A 15,793-nucleotide genomic window follows, 5' to 3' on the forward strand; every position below is an offset into this window, starting at 1 on the left:
TTTTCCTTTTGGGGGGGATTTAACTCTTCCACTGTTTTTTTTTAGAGGTTTAAAGTTTTTCTGTGAACGTGTGGGGGGAGGATTCCTCCAAGTTTGGAGAAAAATCTCATTTCTTTCAGTGTGGACTCAATCCTCAAATATATCTGAGGATATATATCCTGGAAAAATCAAATTGGTTTCATACTAATTTATTTCAAAACTATATATTCAAATCCTTTCTTCAAAGTAACTATTTCTTTAATATGTAGAAAGACTGTAGTACACTTTGCACATCAAGAAGATCCTCTTTTTCCTTTGCCAATTATCCTAACCAATTGTCTTAACCTATGTGTTTAAATTCCCAGAATATACATACCAGTTTGAAATGCTTCATTTAAGTACTATGTTTGAGTACTCTAAATCTGATGAAAAATTCGAAGAGGATATCCTTTCCAGGCACTTAAATCTGAGGTCATATTCTATGGAGGTCACATTTCTTTTGGATTCCCACAGCTATATTCTGTTCACAATCGGCTATCTGACAGAGTTTGAATGCGTAGGAAGGTGTGGTCCCCTGAGTGAGTAGATAGTTGGGTGCACTCCAGAACACTGTGGTAAAAACAAAGACTCCACAACAGCCAGTTAACAGATATATTTTGGGTTAAACGTAAGAGGCAGTCAAGACAGGCAATGGTCATACACAGAATAGCAGTCCTCCAATATGCAGCACCAAATCACAGTCCAATAGAGAAGTCAAAAGTCAGTCCAATACATTACATGAATCCAGCAAGTCAGTCAGTTAGTCACTCCTTCCAAGAAACAGTTCAACAGAGTTTCTCCTTCACATATGTCATTCATCCAGCATCGCCCAAGGCCAAGGCACGGCATGTAACCAAGGCAAAGTGCTGTGGCTAATGCTACCACAGATATAGTGCAGCCACCCAATCCTAAGCCTGATTGGTAACATGAGCTACACCTGTGCTTCTCGTGACTTCTATCACAGCTGTATAGTTTTAGTTGCATAACCTTGACTCAGCAGTTTGATTCTTAAAGGAACTCAAACACTGACACTATCATCTGACAGTCTCTTTGTTGGAGTATGAACCACAGGCAGGGGACCACTTATATTGTCTCTCTCAGGCAGTTCAGATATTAATTTTTAATACAATTTAAGCACCTAAGTATGCATTTTATGAGAAAAAAATTCAAAAGCAGTATATCTTAAAAATTCTGTAAAGGTCAGAACTTTCACTGACATCTGTGGGCCTTGTTGACTTCAAAACTCCAGGGAAGAACTATGTAGCGCTCCTGTTGAAGAGGATAGCTTATTTTATTTCAACACTTTATTTCTGCATAAACTATTAAAAGAGAGCTAATAGAACCACCAACATCACAACATAATGGGGAGGGAGAGTGGCTCAGTGGTAGAGCATCTGCTTGGTAAGCAGAAGGTCCCAGATTCAATCCCCGGCATCTCCAACTAAAAAGGGTCCAGGCAAGTAGGCATGAAAAACCTCAGCTTGAGACCCTGGAGAGCCACTGCCAGTCTGAGTAGACAGTACTAACTTTGATGGACCGAGGGTTTGATTCAGTATAAGGCAGCTTCATATGTTCAACTCACATTTTAATTTTCTTTATTTCTATGTCTCCACTGCCCCAAATTCATGAATACTGGACTGGCATCATTGATTATTTGGAAAATAAAACATCTCAGTGCTAGAAAATCTGTACCACTTACACATTCTTGGCAGTAATACAGGTCTTTTTTAAAATCAATATAAGAAGTAAATTGTTGGGCTTGTTGCCCTTGGCAATGTCCTTTGAAGGGGTGTATGAAGTAGCAAAGTACAACTATTGAGTCCTTACTAATTCTGTATTATTCAGAGTTGGTCCCTGGACTGCTGTATTCAGGCTACAGTACTGAACATGTTTATTTATGATGTTTGAGTTTCCCTGCAGAATAATGATTGCTCAAGGTATGGCCCTTTGGGGTAGGAGTTTATTTTTTTTCATTTATGAAATTAAAGCTTTTTTCTATTGTCATTGAGCAGTTCCAGAGCATTGAGGAGAGTTCCAGAGCATTGAGGAGAGGTAGCTGACCTACACTGTTCTCACTGAACAAGTCCAGTTTCCAGAACACGATTGTGCTTTGTAGGGGGATATTTATGGGGGTACAGCAACTGTGAAGTAACTTTCAAATTCATTTCTCATTTGTCAGACCTTTTCCATGGTTCTGCTTTGCAGTGTGCATGAGTAATGCATACTTCTGCTTTCCATACTTCTATAGAAACATGTGCATGGAAGGTTTGCAAGCTATATCCAACCAATTATCATAGCACCAATTAGGAGTTGGTTATTTACTTATTTACTGTATTTGGACTCCCAAGGTTTGTAGTTCTTAGTTAGGGGCTCTTAGAAATGCTTCTCCAGGTAACACCAGAACAAACAGCAGCTGAATCTGGCAGGTTTTTTTACTCCAGTAATGGCTGGAGTTTGCAGAGTTCATGAGGAGACAAAGCACATCCATACAGCACCTGCAGTGCTGGACTGTTGAGTCACAGTGGATTTGGCCCTAAACTACTCTATACCCCTTTATCTGAGGAACCAAACAAGCATCATGCAAGTTTGAGTTTGTATTAAGCTGAAAAGTAGGGAATCACTAGAACTCTGGTGAAACAAAGCTGCGAAAATATTGCACTCAGTGCCAGTGCTAGGCGTTTTGGTGCCCTAGGTGAAGCTACCTACTTGCGCCCCACCCCCACCCCAGCATGGGCAACGAGCGCTCCTCAGTGCACATGCTGTCCTTGCCCCCCTCCCCCGCAGTCCCCAGGTTCAAGTTCTGCAGAGTCCAGCCTTGGGAAGCTACTGGGGTAGAAAGTGTCTCCAGGCCAATTTTCTGACAGAAACACCTCTAAGATTTTGCAGATAAAATCTTGACTCTCCACCAGGACCTTCCAGCCACGGTTGATACAGTATGTGAACTGGAAGCCCCTTGGCCATTGGATGGTCTGATATTGGACTGCTTCAGTCGACTCACATTGGAGGATGTAGACAGGATCCTAGCTGCAGTGAAATCTACCACCTGTCCCCTGGACCCCTGTCCATCCTGGCTTGTGAAGGCTTGCCAGGATGGTATTAGGGACTCTCTGGGTGATATTGTTAACCTGTCCCTGACAAATGGGACATTCCCAGAGATATTAAAAGAGGCTGTAATTCTCCCGCTTCTGAAAAAAACCTTCGCTGAACCCTAGTGTGCTAGCTAACTACAGCCCAGTTTCTAACTTGCCGTTCCTGGGAAAGGTAGGTAGGTAGCGGTAGCGGCTGCAGGTTTTCCTGGATGAAACATCCGTCCTAGACCCATTCCAGTCTGGCTTCTGCTCGGGCCATGGGACGGAGAAAGTACTAGTCGCCCCCACAGACGACCTAAGAAGGCACCTGGACCAAGGCGGGTCAGTGCTGCTGATTCTTCTTGACTTATCAGCAGCATTTGACACAGTCAGCTATGACCTGTAGACCCACTGCCTTGCTGTTGCCGGGGTGCGGGGGGTAGCCTTACAATGGTTTTCCTCCGGAGACAGGGATAAAGGGTGACGCTTGGTGAGCAGACTTCCCTGTGGCACCCACTTATATGTGGAGTGCCGCAGGGAGCTATTCTCTCACCTACATTATTTAACATCTATATGTGCCCCCTTGCCCGGATTGCCCGAGGTTTTGGACTGGGTTGTCACCAGTATGCTGATGACACCCAGCTCTATCTGTTGGCAGACGGTCTTCTGCCCTGAACAGCTGTCGGAGGCGTTAGGAGCCGTGGCTGGATGGCTACAGCAGAGTCAACTGAAGTTAACTCCAACTAAGACGGAGGTCCTGTACCTGAATCAAGGGGGGGGGGGGGGTCGTGCATCCAGCTCCCAGCCCTGGGCGGGGCACCTTGGTACCAGCCCAGCAGGTGAAGAATCTGAGAGTGATTCTGGATACCTCCCTTTTCATGGAGGTCCAGGTCACAACAGCTGCACAGTCTACCTTCTTCCACCTACGGCAGATCAGGCAGCTAGCACCATACCTATCTTCCCAAGATTTGACTACAGTGATCCATGCAATGGTCACTTCCAGGCTGGATTACTGTAACTTGCTCTACGCTGGCTTGCTCCTGAAACTGATCTGGAAACTGCAGTGGGTGCAGAATGCGGCAGCTCACCTGCTGACTGCATCACCTATATGGGAGAGCATATGGCTGGTGCTCCACAACCTGCACTGGCTGCCTATAGAGTACTGGATCCATTTCAAGGTGTTAGTTTTGACTTTTAAAGCCTTACGCGGCCTGGGACCAACGTACCTATGAGACTGTCTCCTTTCATATACGCCCCAGAGGTCGCTTCGTTCGGCCTCCCAGGTTCTTCTGACAGTCCCCAGCCCAAGGGATGCCTGTCTTGCCTCTATCAGGGCCTGGACTTTTTCGATCCTGGCCCCGACCTGGTGGAATCAGCTCCCAATGGAGATCCGGGCCCTACCTGGCATTGGCCTTTCGTAGGGCCTGTAAAATGGAGCTGTTCCGCCAGGTCTTTGGATGAGGCAGCGGGCATCCATCTATTAGATCGGTTGGCCTTCCCCTATGCCCTTATGGCCTGCTGCATCACTGTATTGTGGAGCTATACTATCTTGCTTCATATCACCTTGCAGCACTAACTTACTGCACTTACTGAATGTTGAACTTGTTTTTATTATGATTTTATTGTAATTTTAATTTAAATTATTGTGCTCCACTCTGAGCCGCCCAAAAGGGGGAAGGAGTGGAATAGAAATAAACTAATAATAATAACAACAACAACAATAATAAAAAGATGTTATTTTAAGCCTGCTTGAGAGGAGACCAATGGAGCATTACAACAGACAGTAAAATTACTCTTTCCAATTAAGAAACCTAATGACATAGATAGGATTCAAAGAACAGCGCTAACTCAAAGACCTGGCAGCCTGCCCACGCGTTAGAGCAGAGCCCAGGCTGTGAGGCAGGAAGCCCCTGACGTGTGCCTCTCCATGGCGATTGAAATGAGAGTTTGGTATGATATTGGATTTATATCCCACCCTATGCTCTAAATCTCAGAGTCTCAGAGTGGTCACAATCTCCTTTACCTTCCCCCCCCCCTGACAACAGACATCTTCTGAGGTGGGTGGGGCTGAGAGATCTCTTACAGCAGCTGCCCTTTCAAGGACAACTCCTAAAAAAGCTATGGCTGACCCAAGGCCATTCCAGCAGCTGCAAGTGGAAGAGTGGGGAATCAAACCCAGTTCTCCCAGATAAGAGTTCGGGCACTTAACCACTACACCTAATTGGCTCTCTGGAACCACCTGGTTCATAGAGGGAAGAGGTTGGGAAACCAGCCTGGTACTTTCCTGGCACCGAAGGGCAGCACAGGCAAGCGGGGCAGGCGACCAAGGCCAGGAGGCGACTTGTGTGTGTCGGAGAGGCATTTGGCCCTGGCAGCCTGCCCCACACTCCTTTTTCAGGACCTCTCCTGCTCCAGCAGTTTAGGAGGGAGCCGCTCATTTCCTGCCCACCCTCCTGGGCCACATAGCCCTTCACCTCCACTGCATTAGGCTCCAGAATCAGACACTCCATTGTGCGGGCACCCCCAAGAGCTCCATCAGCTGCTCCCACTCATGGTCAATGGGAGTGGGAAGGGTGTGCAGTGGGTGGAGTGAAGGCAGTGCCCTCTTACCCCTGTCCGCACAGGCGGAGAAGCTACAGCAGCCACTCGTCAGAGACCCAGTTATAGCCCTGCTGGATCAGCTCTGCTGGAATGGCTGCTGCGGCTCCCCCTTTTGCCGGTTGGACGAGATAGGAATGCAGGATCCACCCTTGCCACCAGATGGCACTATAAGCAGTAGCCTACCTTGCCTACTCAGATGCACCAGCCATGATTGCACTAATCATTTGCCACAAAAAATCCCATATCCCGCAATTTAATCCAACCCTGTCAAAAAGTGGCTTTTTTGTGGGGAGAGAGAAACATTTATCTCTGTATTTTTGCAGAAGGGTTAGAATGAATTATATTAACAATTTGTTTTGAAATTCAAAATTTTTAGATTAGATTATGTCTGGAAACCTATGATTCAGAGAATAGAAGAATAGTTATAATACTGTTTGATTTTTTTTAAAAATGTTACCTTTAAAGTTTGAATATATGTAATCTTGAGATTTATTATTTTTTTCCCTATGTAAACTTATTTATCTATAGCTTAATAAAAATAGCTTTCAATGGAATAAATTTGATACATTACAAACTAGAGAATACACTTTAAAATACTATAAACAAATTAGAAAGTAAGATGCCTTGATGGTTTCCTTGTAAACTAGTCAATTCCTTGCCTTTGACAAGTCAGCTCTACAAGCTTATCTTCCTCACCTTAGAAAGAAATCAAAGGAAAAACAATCAGCTATAGCAGGCTGTCATTTTGTGTTTCCCGTGGAGATAATTTAACTATAACACAGTGACATTGAACATTGATAGGAAAATGACAGGCTGTGATTAAAGTTTTGTCCTAGATAAAATGAACGTCTGGCAGTTGAAAAGAATAATAATAATAAAAAATCTAATTCCCCTCCCTGAGTCTTGCTCAAATGCTTTTTTTATGACTGTTATTGCCTAGTATTATGTGGAATGTTGTTTTTAATAACCATAATCAAATATCCATTATTGGTTTTCAGCAATAGGAAAAATGCTCTTCCCCTTCTATTTTCTGAAATGGCCTTACAGTGCATAAAGAGTGGTTACCTAATCTGTACTCTCTCATGAATCTCAAGGAGCCTTTTCTGCCCTGAAGATATGGACATCAGTTTTTTTTTTTCATTCATTTGAGGGCAAGAGAAAGAGAAATAATTTTGTCAAGCTATTTTTAGATTTCAATTTAGATTTCAGCTCTCACGTACTGTATTCTCCTCACACAGAAGTAGCTATTTATTATAGACTAGGAAACTAAACATAGTAATTGTTGTTGATATGTTTAATATTTAGCTGGGGGAAGAAAACATAGTCATGCATCCAGAGTTCACTGGACACTATGGTTTGCAAGCAAAATGAAAATACAGCTTTTAGGATACAATATTGTATTTAAGTGAGCATTGTTGGAATGCACAGGCAAATTCTGCCTCTTAAGTGAATAGAAAAACTCTTGATTTAAATGAGATACAGAAATGGAGTACTCTAATGCTATCAGAATTGCCTGCATTGCATGCTTGCTCTTTCTGTTTTTGTGCCCATTGTTCATTTCAGTAGAAATGGCAGCCAAGTGTGCATTTTGTTCTGCTGTTTTCTCTACTGATGTGCTGTCACTCTCGTGAGTGGTAGCAGCTTCATATGAGCATTAGTGGTCAGAGTGCCTGGTTGTGATCCAGCTTCTGTAATGCACAGTCTAGATTAGAGGGAAAGGCCTGATGTATACTTGTATCCATTTAGGGATCCTAACAGGGCCAAGTTACAGTTCTGCAGGATACCCATATTTACATTTTTTTGTGAGGGGGTTGTTTGTCTTGAGTTTTTTAAAATCTAAAAGCCCCTGGAGGGGAGAATAGGAGGAGGGGAATGTTGGAGAAAGTTTCATAATCTGTCCATGCTATTTCTTTGATTCACACCACTCCACATCTCACCCCACCCAGAGCAACTTGGGAAGGGAATTCAATCAGCAAAATGTTATACAGATGTGAAGCCACAAGAGTCACATATGAGTTCTGCGCTGCCACCAGCCTGGAAGAGTTTTAATATAGCTGAGGAGGCAGAGCAGGACTGCAGCAGGTGGGGCAGCTTCCTCTTGCTCGGACTGGAACCTGATTAAAAAGGTAGGCCCAGCTGAGAGTAGGGAGGGAGGACTGTAAGGAAAGGAGGCTGTCAAGGGAAGGCCAAGAAAGGACTTACCGGATAGCAGCTCACTCAAATGAGAAGCAAAGATAGTTCTCAAGGAATGGATAAGCCCTGGAGAGCAAGAGAACCAGGCAGCTCAGAGAGCAAGAACCATCAGATCTGCTTCCTGAGTAAGTAGGGACCAACAGACAGACTCCAACCCTATGGAAAGGATTGCAGAAGCAAATTAAAGGGACACTCTTTAGCTGAGTGAATGTAAGGAAGAGTAAATAAAGAGTTCATGGCGCTTGATGATGAAGGTAGGCAAAGGAGGAACATTGTATAATAAGTGCCCCTGTTCCCTGAGGTATAATTAAACACAAGTGTGACAGCAGAAAAGGTGATACCATCCCCCACTGCTGAAGCCCTTGTCCAATTGCTATGCTCCTCATCGATGCCTTTTCGTATTAAACAAAAAGTTGCGAAAACTGGTCACTAGTCTCCCACAGAATATGCAGCTTGGCCTTGACAGCACTCTCCAGCACTGTTCACAAAAGAGTATTTCCAAATGTACGCATAAAGCTTTCCCTCTCCTAGAATGGAATAAGCAGCTTGTACACAATGGAGCTATTTAGTGTAGTGAGTATCTGTATTTTCCCTCCACCATGGCTAAAAAGAACTTGGTGGACATGCGTTTTCTATTGAAGAAATGATATGGGACAAAGCCATAGCTTCTGTCCACCACCCCCACCTCATTCATTGCTTCATTTTGTATCCTTGAAGAAAAGATCAGGAGATCTGATCATAGATTTTGGTTCACAGGCTTGTAAATCCGATCACTTCAATAAAGCTTACTTTGAGAAAGGTCTTTCTTTTTTATGTTGCCCATCTATTAAATCTAGCAGTGATGGCGGTATATAAATGCTCCTCTTTACATTCCTGATTGCAGCCCATCTGCTTCTTTTTTTCTTCATTAGTGACTCTATCATAGAAATATCTCTCTCTCTCTCTCTCTCTCTCTCTCTCTCTCTCTCTCTCTCTCTCTATATATATATATATATATATATATAAAATAGCATTGGATTCTTCTACCAGCAAGCGTTTCACTGTTTTCTCAGTATTAGTGATTTCAGAAGTTAAGATTACACAATTGTAGAAATTAGTTATATATAAAACAAAAATCAAGTTCATGTTCAAAATAATTAGATAATGTAAATTAAAACAGTACAAAATGTCTGATTTGAAAGATTTCTAGGAGGTTAAATCTGGTTGGCTGTTGTTTAGTATTAGTACACAAAAGGATGAATTGCAAGAGAAACCAGAACTTCGTTACTCAAATCAATATTATTCATTCAAGATCCAATTACTGTCTTTTTGGTCCTGTATCTGGCCATTGATAAACAGTAAGGATTAATTTTCAACAGAAAATCTGCCCATAAACTCAAGCTAACTATAGTTAACCATAAAACCTGTAACTCATACCAATGAACTGGATTCTGTTTACAGTTTCACAGTACTTTATCAACTGTTATATTCCAATAATTTAAAGGCATACCTTTGAAAATCAATATTTAATTGTGAAGCAGTTATGAAGAACATTTATAACAATAGTAGTGTGTAGATCTTTTGCCTCATTATATTAAAGAATATGCTGGGTTAATTAATTTTTTTCACTACTGTATGATTTTATTCAGTCATTTTTTGTATGTCACCCTTCATATACATTGATATCACAAAACTCATTACAAGACGATAAAGGAATCCAATTAAAAGTTCTGACAAATAAACCATTTTAAAGATGAATGCATGTTGTATAATTTAGATCTGATCATCAAAACCAATTATAAAGTACAATTAAAGTGTTTTATGTACCACTTTTCATTCAAATATAATTTTATTTTTTTAAAAAAATATTTGAACTATAATGACCATTGGTGGAGAAATATACGCTGTAGGGAGTACTTTCAATGAATCATAAATCATTCAGTGTGGAAGAAACCAAACAATCAAGTAAAAATAGCTCAAATGCCATGCCTTGGGGCAGGAATTTCATACATCATCCATATCAGCTGCTGCTGCTGCCAGCATCAACCCCCCCCCCCACACACACACATCTGGCACAGTGTGCTAACATTCATTAAAAATGCTGAACATGCCTTGGGTGCTGAGTAGGGAAGGGCATGGACCTGGAAAATGGAGGTTCATAGTGGTTTATGAGAAACCACGAAACCCCACAAACCTTTCAGTTTCCCGAACCAGTTTGTGGTTCATTAGTTGGGGGGGAGCGCACGTGAAAGTTCTCTGCCACGGAATGACGGGGACTTGGCAACCCTAGAGCTACTGCATAAATTAGTTTGTTCTGAGGCCATTTTTCCTTAGCTGAGACAAAAATGTGTGAGCCAGAGCCTAAAAAACTGTGAACTAGCTCACACTAACTCAGCTTAGAGGGAACACTTGCTCATTAGATCTTGAAAGTAAACCCAACCCACCTTCCAAGAAGTTTCTGAGGCCTAGAATCCAATCCATCACACCCTACACAATATATGGCATCAAGTGATTTGCAGCCTGGTGTTTCAGAGAAAGATGAGATTGAGAAGGAACATTCTTGATTGTAATCAATGACCTATTCTATGTTTTTCGGGTTAATAAAATTTAGTGTAGGATGAGTGATTTTGAACAAATAATTAGCCCTAATGATCCCTTCCCACCTCCAGATTACAGAGATCAGTTCCCCTGAAAAAAATGGATACTTTTGAGGGTGGACTCTGACATTGTACCCCACGGAGGTCTCTACCCTCCCCATGCTCCATCCCCAAATTTCCTGGAGTGTCACAGCCTGGATCTGGCAACTACTCCCCCATCCCCCACTGGCAGCTAGGGAAACCTGGCAGCCCTAGTCCTGAGAAGGTTCCTTTCTTGTCCTGAATATGGATAAGTAAAATAAGAAATGTAAAATACTTTAAAATGTTAAAATTCTATGCAAAATAATGCTGTGATGAAACCCATTTTATAGTAGGATAATTGACTAACTGGAATACAGACTTACTAATATGATTTCTGCCAAAGAATGTTCCCATTTCTGTTTAATGGTGATTTAGTGCCACTGGAATTCAGTCCATCTACATACTAACTTTAAATAATCAGTCATGTGATCTTGAATCCACAGCATAGATTTGGCCATGGAACAGGGAAAAGGACATGACAAAATACATGAGTGTGGCTGAAAGTAAGGCCACAACTTGCCACAGTGGAGTGTCCTGCTGAAGGCATGTTTTCCTACTTACAGTAGTAATCCAGCGGCTCTGTTTCTGAGTTATAAGTATTCATATACCCTCAAAATACTGCAGTTTGAAGTTTTCATGCAGAAAAGAGATCTGATCAAGTAATAAATAATTAGTCATTGGTGAGCAATGTAATATGTTTATCGCAAAAGAAGGTGCTTTAGGGTTGCCAGATCTCTGTTGGAAAATACCTGGAGACTTTGAAGGTGGATCTGGGAGAGGGCGGGGTTTGGGGAGGGGAAGGGCCTCAGTATGGTACAATGCCATAGAGTCCACCCTTCAAAGCAGCCATTTTTTCCAGGGGTGATACAATAACACAGGCACCGGTGTATTAACAATGGCAAAATTCAAAACTGCACCAGTTGAATTATTACTCTCATGCATAAAGTATGTAAATAAGCATTAGTGCAATATAAAACAATATATGCAGCAAAACATTAGAATGCACACCCTCTCATTGCTCCCCCAGTCTATTTTCCTTCTCAAGGTCTTAGAGGCATTGCCTTCTGCTGCTTTTTGCAGTCCGGCCCTCGGGTGGAGTTGGGGGTGTCGTTCTGTGCAACTTCTCTTAGAGAAAACAAAGACTGTATTTCCTGTATTATTTACGGTTTCGTAGGAGTAACCCTTCGTCAGTCTTCTCTCAATGCTGCTTTTACTGGAGCCATAGTACACTGAATTCATTCATGGATCTACTGGAGAGCCGGTAGCAGAGATTTGTGAATGCATACGTTGATCCATGAATGAATTCAGTGTACTGTGGCTCCAGTAAAAGCAGCATTGAGAGAAGACTGATGAAGGGATACTCCTACGAAACCATAAATAATCCAGGAAATATGGTCTTTAGTTGTACAGAACAACGCCCCCAACTCCACCCGAGGTCCGGACTGCAAAAAGCAGCAGAAGGCGACACCTTTAAGACCTTGAGAAGGAAAATGGACTGGGGGAGCAATGAGAGGGTGTGTATTCTAATGTTCTGCTGCATGTATTGTTTTATATTGCACTAATGCTTATTTATTCACTTTATGTGTGAGAGTAATAATTCAACCAGTGCAGTTTTGAATTTTGCCATTTTCTCCAGGGGAGCTGATCTCTGCCAGCTAGAGATCAATTGTACAAGCAGGAGATCTCCAGGCCCCACCTGGAGGCTGGCAATCCTAAGACACTTAAAGTTGACATTTGAAACAGGCATATATACTCGTGTGCTCCTCAGTTTTAAAATGGTTTCTCTTTATTTTATACATGTTATACTCTGAGGAAATTAAGTTCTATAACAAATAGCAAGTTTTACCTGCAATGTCCTGCACAGTTAAGCTTTCCTAATTCTTTTGAAGTCAGTATTGTTGCACCCTTCTGCCTGGCACCATGAAGTCTGAAATCAGTGAGACTTAACAAAGACATAGTTGCGCACAGAACAACTTCAGCATGCACACAAGAACTCTATTTTTTTTTTTTAAAAAATGTTTTACTTAGATTACCCACCACTGAAATGACTGTGGAAGCCACTACATCTGTAGAGACCCATATACATACTGGAGTCCCTTGGAATATTGGATAACAAAAAACGATGGCAGAAATAAAAGAGTAAGAGTCCAGTAGCACCTTAAAGGCTAACAACATTTGTGGTAGGGTATGAGCTTTTGTGGTAGGAGCCCCATGGCGTAGAGTGGTAAAGTTGCAGTACTGCAGTCCGAGCTCTCTGCTCACGACCTGAGTTCAATCCCAGTGGAAGCGGGGTTCAGGTAGCTGACTCAAGGTTGACTCAGCCTTCCATCCTTCCGAGGTCGGTAAAATGAGTACCCAGCTTGCAGGGGGGAAAGTGTAGATGACTGGGGAAGACAATGGGAAAGCACCCCATTAAAAAAGTCTGCCGTGAAAACATCGTGATGCAATGTCACTGCAGAGTCGGAAACGACTGGTGCTTGCACAGGGGACTACCTTTACCTTTATAAACTTTTGTGAGTCTTGTAATTATCTGAAGCAGTGAGCAGTGACTCATGAAAGCTCATACCCTACCACAAATTATGTTAGTCTTTAAGGCGCAACTGGACTCTTACTCTTTTTTTAGTGCTACAGACAGACTAACACAGCTACCCATCTTGATCTATCTACTGATGGCAGAAAGAAATTGTGCTGTGCCCCTTTAGGCTACAGTTAGCTGCTGTGGATGAATAAGGCACAGGATTGTTGAAATATCTGTAGAGTTTCAGGGAAAACTCAACTTTACACTTATCAAACAGCACCCTATGGCAGGTTCTCCCTTGATGCGTGTTGGTGGGGATTACATTTTTTTGCAAATCATACTGAAATAATCAGTTGCTACTTGGAAAATGACCCTAATCTACAGAATGTTTTATGAGAACTGCCAGTTTTATCAGGTTTTTTTTTTAAATCCAGAGCATTACATAAAATATGAACTATTCTTTCTGAACAGCTTTCTTATTTTATTTTGGATTCTTCCCCTCAGCTGTGTGAGCCAATTTCTTGAAAGAGTGTGGGAAGTTGACTTAGAGGCCTGCCAGCTTTTGATCCAGGAGTTTCAACTGAAAGAAGGTGGCTGTTGTGTTTTTGAGGGTGAAGGGAGCCAAACGGATGAAATGGAGGATACTGCTGATGTGTTGTTGAGCACCAAGCGACGACAATCAAAATGCTTCCCAATTAAAGACTTCAAGCAGAGTGCTGTCCAGCATCCTGTTACTCAAAACAAGCACCCAAGTGCACACTGGGACTTGAAACAGGTATCAAAGAGGTTTTTGTTTTTGTTTTAATTTACTTTCCACTGATGTCACTTTTCAAAGGTAAGATTCTTCTTGGGCCCATATGAAAAGTGACATTTATACATTGCACAATGATGCCAGTAGGGGTTACTTCATATGTTATCAGATTAAATTCCAACATAAAATAATGGGCAACCAGGTGCCATTCATGATGCATGACAGCCTATCCACTGAAAAACTGCTGCATATATACATACAGGTAGGAAGCAACTTCTCTTCAGGAGCTTAGTAATGTGTGAAGCACCCCTTATTGTAGCAATTCACTATGCAAAGTTTTGAGTCTGAGCTTGCTTAGAACCAAAACTTTTTAATAGAAAAAGAGTTGCCAGAACTCTCAAGAGGGAAGTGAAGGAGAAACACATGGGATTCTTTGCAATAATATTATTTTCATGAGATGCAGACTTACCCTTACTTTAAAGAAGTTTCCAAACTCTAGACATGTCACCAACTTCCTCAGTTCTTTTCTGGGTCTTGCTTTTGGTGCCTAACACTGAATGATGACCTTGAAGCAACAGTGTTTTAACATACTTTGTTGGATCAAAGACTGTCATGCTCCCCCAATGCCCCTCATGAACTATTTGACATTTTTTGAGAATTTTGTTTTCACAGAAAGATTCCAGAACTTCATTATGGTGCATTACCTCAGTGAAAAAGTCCTGCTTAGAACAGAATATCATTACAGAAGCTGCTTTGTAACGAGTAAGGTACACATTCCATTTCAGTTTTGCCTCATTAGTGGGCTGTGCTCATCCCTGCTTTCTCCTACCAGGATTTTATCCAATCTGGACTTCATCCAAACAAAGTATACTACCTCTGAGCTGCAACTGCTCTGATTTCTTAAGACCCAGGAGATGAATCAAGCAGTGAAAGATTTAGAGACAAGAAAAAAAAAAACACTTTAAATATACCAGAACCAGGATTGTGTTTGGAGAGGCAGCAGGGCCATTTTATAGTGGTCTAGATTGCATAGGTTGATTTGTAGGAGCTAATGTGACTGCATTTTGAACGTGAGTTTGTGTTAGCCTGGGATTTTCTCCAATTTTATTATATTGTGACAAAAAGCCAACACTCAGGGAAGGGCTCTATCTGAAAGGCATTGAATATTAAGCAAATATTATAAAGTCTTAGTGGGTAGACTTTTAAAGCCATGAAAGTTCTGATATCATTCCATAAGGTTTTATTAAGAACATAAGAGAAGCCATGTTGGATCAGACCAATGGCCCATCCAGTCCAACTCTGTGTCACACAGGCTGTGATCACACACACTAAATAATGCACTTTGAATCCACTTTGAATGCATTTTCCAACTTTGAATGCAGTTCACACAGTAAAATCCAGTTGGAAAGTGTATTGAAAGTGTATTATTTAATGTGTATGATCACAGCCACAGTGGCAAAAAACCAAACAAATCCAGGTACCATCAGGAGGTCCATCAGTGGGGCCAGGACACTAGAAGCCCTCCCACTGCCCCCCCCAGCACCAAGAATACAGAGCATCACTGCCCCAAACAGAGTTCCATCAATACCCTGTGGTTAATAGCCATTGATGGACCTCTGCTCCACTGATTCAACTGAATGCAGCCACTGGCTACAGGAGAAAGGTGAGGGGAATCAGCTGTGATCAGCAGAAGGCATTTCGAGGTTGAAATGAATTTCCATTACTTAGGGAAACAGGGTATGTCGTGCACCATCTTCCGCCATCCTGCTGGTCGCTTGTGGGAATGCTCAGTAAGCCTCAGAATGGGAGGGTTTGGTCTTCTCGTATCTTCCTCGTAAATGCGCATGATCACACAAGCACATCTGCCCTCCAAGTTGGACTCATTCTCACCCGTTTCCAGATGCTTCCTATCTGAATTTAAAAGCCACCTGGACTTTCCCAGAAGTTTCCTCCTGAATCGCATTTATGTCACATAATCACTGGCTGT

General features: G+C 42.1%; 1 protein-coding gene across 1 annotated transcript in view; it reads left to right on the forward strand.

Annotated features, from left to right (window-relative positions):
- The window catches only part of DISC1 (DISC1 scaffold protein), a 338,966-nt gene that overhangs the window by 282,553 nt on the left and 40,620 nt on the right, over window positions 1–15,793 (forward strand). The window contains 1 exon segment of the mRNA XM_060242917.1: window positions 13,560–13,830. Within this exon segment, the coding sequence (XP_060098900.1) occupies window positions 13,560–13,830 (271 nt within the window).

Source organism: Heteronotia binoei, chromosome 1, assembly GCF_032191835.1.
Source record: "Heteronotia binoei isolate CCM8104 ecotype False Entrance Well chromosome 1, APGP_CSIRO_Hbin_v1, whole genome shotgun sequence".
Taxonomy (NCBI): Eukaryota; Metazoa; Chordata; class Lepidosauria; order Squamata; family Gekkonidae; genus Heteronotia; species Heteronotia binoei.